The sequence below is a fragment of the Quercus suber genome, unplaced genomic scaffold (genome assembly GCF_002906115.3).
Source record: "Quercus suber isolate HL8 unplaced genomic scaffold, Cork oak 2.0 scaffold_532, whole genome shotgun sequence".
Taxonomy (NCBI): Eukaryota; Viridiplantae; Streptophyta; class Magnoliopsida; order Fagales; family Fagaceae; genus Quercus; species Quercus suber.
This window is the reverse complement of record NW_027069980.1, coordinates 82918-85725: the sequence shown is the minus strand read 5'-3', so window position 1 is coordinate 85725 and position 2808 is coordinate 82918. Positions and strand designations below refer to the sequence as shown.

Genomic DNA, 2808 nt, shown 5'->3' with positions numbered 1-2808 from the left:
TCTACCTTTATATGTTTCCTACACAGTTACTATATAAATAGGATCTTGGTCATATTAGATGTCCTCAACTAGCCAATGTCCAGTCCAAGGGATGTCTGGTCTTAACACTTTCACTAAAGCATCCTCCAAAAACTGTGAAACTTAGACAACCCACACAAAAAGGCACTCAAGAACAAAGACAATTGAAGACAATATAAAAATGATACAAGCAAGGAAATGGATACCTTGTGCCATGGATGAGGCTTTATCTGTGGGAACTTAAATTCAGTATAATTTGGATTCATGCACTTTACATTATTTGTAAAGTGCCATTCAAGCCACTCTGCTGGATTTAAAGTGTCATTCCAGGAAAATACAAATAATGTAAATATACAATATGTTATAAATAACATACCCCTACCACGACCGCTTCTTCTATCAGCATTTGGAGATGAGGCAACAGAACCAAAAGTATCATTAGGCACAACACCAGGTCCACCACCAAAGAAAAGCCTCCTATCGTTGTAAATCTATTTCAAGATAACAATATTAATATCAGCTCCTATCTGCATAAATGCTTCATAATTGATAACCGACCCCAACCATTAACCCCCCCCCTTCTCTCTCTCAAAAAAAAAAAAAAAAAAAAAAGAGGAAGGAAAGCCCAAAAATTAAAGAAACTCATATCGACTTTTGAATTTCCATCACCTACCTTTTTAGGCTTTTGAAATTGAACCATACTTTGTTTCAAATTATTCAAAGGTCTTCAACCAAGCATTCATGCTCCTGATGAAACATTGGCAAAAAAAATAGGAGAGGACGTTGTTTAGTAACAAAAAAAAGGATTAGTTGCATCAATCTACAAGTGATCTGCAATACCATGCATTACATATTGAACAAGAACCACTAATCACTTCATGTAGGTCAACAATTAAGGATGTTGAATTAAAAGAGCATCATGTAATACCAAATCTCTGATATAATTATAAATAATAGCATAATATGCACACGATGTAAGATAAAAATTACTGCCAATCTGTGAAATGCTCCCTCTGCCTCAAAAATAATTGAAACTTTTAAAATGGCACGAGGATTAGACAAAGTGGTATCACCTTTGATAATATTGTTTGCTTTTCGAAAAAAAAAAAAAAAAAGGAAGGCTAATATAAAAATTAAAAAAAAAAAATGAAGTACAAATTCCACTTACATAATCTTTCATACATTTAGAGAACCAAAGAGAGAAAGGTTATGATCCATTTTAAGACAAAGAATAATAGTTGACTAGCTTCAACATCCCAAAATCAACTCCAGCACATTGCAAGTGCAATAAGATAGAGCCTTAGATAAACCACAATAGCATAAAACAAGGAACTACCTTGTAGTGTGTCAATAAGCTATTCCACAGTGGCTGTTTGCTCAAGACTTTAGGATTCCCCAGAATGACAATACCATATCGAGCACGAGTTAGAGCAACATTGAGCCTACGGGGATCATTAAGGAATCCAATTCCCTGTAGAGAAGGGAACCAGCAGTCAAACATCAATACATAAATATATCATGTACAAAAATTTATAGATACAAACAATATCTTTATGTACAACATTCAGAATCCACCAATCACCTAAAAACACATACTTTAGGTATCCATTACATAACCTATAGGCCACAAAATTAAGGGTTTTATATGAACTGCCAATATTGTTTATTTTTTAAATTGTAAATCACACGCAACATAATGGGTTTTGAACCCTGACCTTACCCTCAGTTTTGTTCTTCTAGTAGAAGAATATGACAATTGAACTAGATCTCACTTGCACTTGATAAGTTTTGATAATGGTTAGAAATAATTTACTGCCACTGCAGCTCAACCCAGCCCCCCTTTGGACTCTCAATCAGCCTGTGCGAACGGAGAATATATGATTAGAAAAATAATGAATATATGACAGAAATCAACTATACCTACTAATCCAAAAAGGAGGACAAGGCAAAATATCTCTTCTGCTTGACAGTTATTGCCAGTTCATTTTGTTAAACTCGTCCATGAAGGTAAAGTATTATAGGAGTCAAAATGTGTCAAATTCTTAAAGCATGAACAAGCATATTAAATCTTGTCAGCAAATACAAGAATTAACAGTGAAACTACATTTGAAAAATAGAAATAACCAACAACAACAATGATGACAATGGTGTCAGGGACACCAATAATTAGAAACAAATGTCCATCCACTGCCTCTCATTAAAACAAGAGTTAACCAAGACCAATACTGACTCTTCAGGCCAAAAATAACACTGAAAAAATATCATAAATGTCACATAAACTAACCTGATGTTCATTACTCCTCACACATGACAGAATAATGTAGTCTTTTTCCCTTCCTTGAAATGAATCTACACTTGCAACCTGTAATACACACAAGTTTTTAGAAACAGCAGGACAAAGTTATTGCGCCCTAGGACTGATGAGTTCAATATAAACATTACCTCAATCTCCTTGTAAAGTTGCTGTCTAAGAGCACCATTTCTAGACATATAGTTCACAATATATGCTCTTTGTCCCTCATATGGTGTTATCACCCCAATCTGTGATGTAAGGGATATAATTAATAACTGAGAACAGAACTGCACCAATTCAGAAGTAAAGAAGATCCATAATAACCTGACTAGGTACTACACCGCTCCTTAAGAAAGTAGTAACAATCTTTTCTACATTAGCAGCCTCAGTCCTATTCAGATAGGATGTTCGGCTAGCACTTATCTCCTCTTGTCCCATCTACAAAACAAGCATATTTTATCAGACAGCTCACTAGGGGTGCCAGAGGGGGAGGGAGC

The 2808-nt window shown here is 35.0% G+C and overlaps 1 protein-coding gene across 1 annotated transcript; it reads right to left on the bottom strand.

Moving 5' to 3' along the window:
- Positions 1-397: 397 nt before the first annotated feature.
- On the bottom strand, positions 398-2556 carry LOC136063473 (regulator of nonsense transcripts 1 homolog). The gene is made up of 5 exons (XM_065763916.1): positions 2461-2556; positions 2303-2380; positions 1355-1489; positions 692-765; positions 398-509 (listed from the first exon to the last, which is right to left on the bottom strand). The coding sequence occupies exons 1-4, from the start codon at positions 2506-2508 to the stop codon at positions 736-738; spliced, it is 291 nt and encodes a 96-aa protein (XP_065619988.1). The 5' UTR covers positions 2509-2556; the 3' UTR covers positions 398-509; positions 692-735.
- Between the last annotated feature and the right edge of the window lie 252 nt (positions 2557-2808).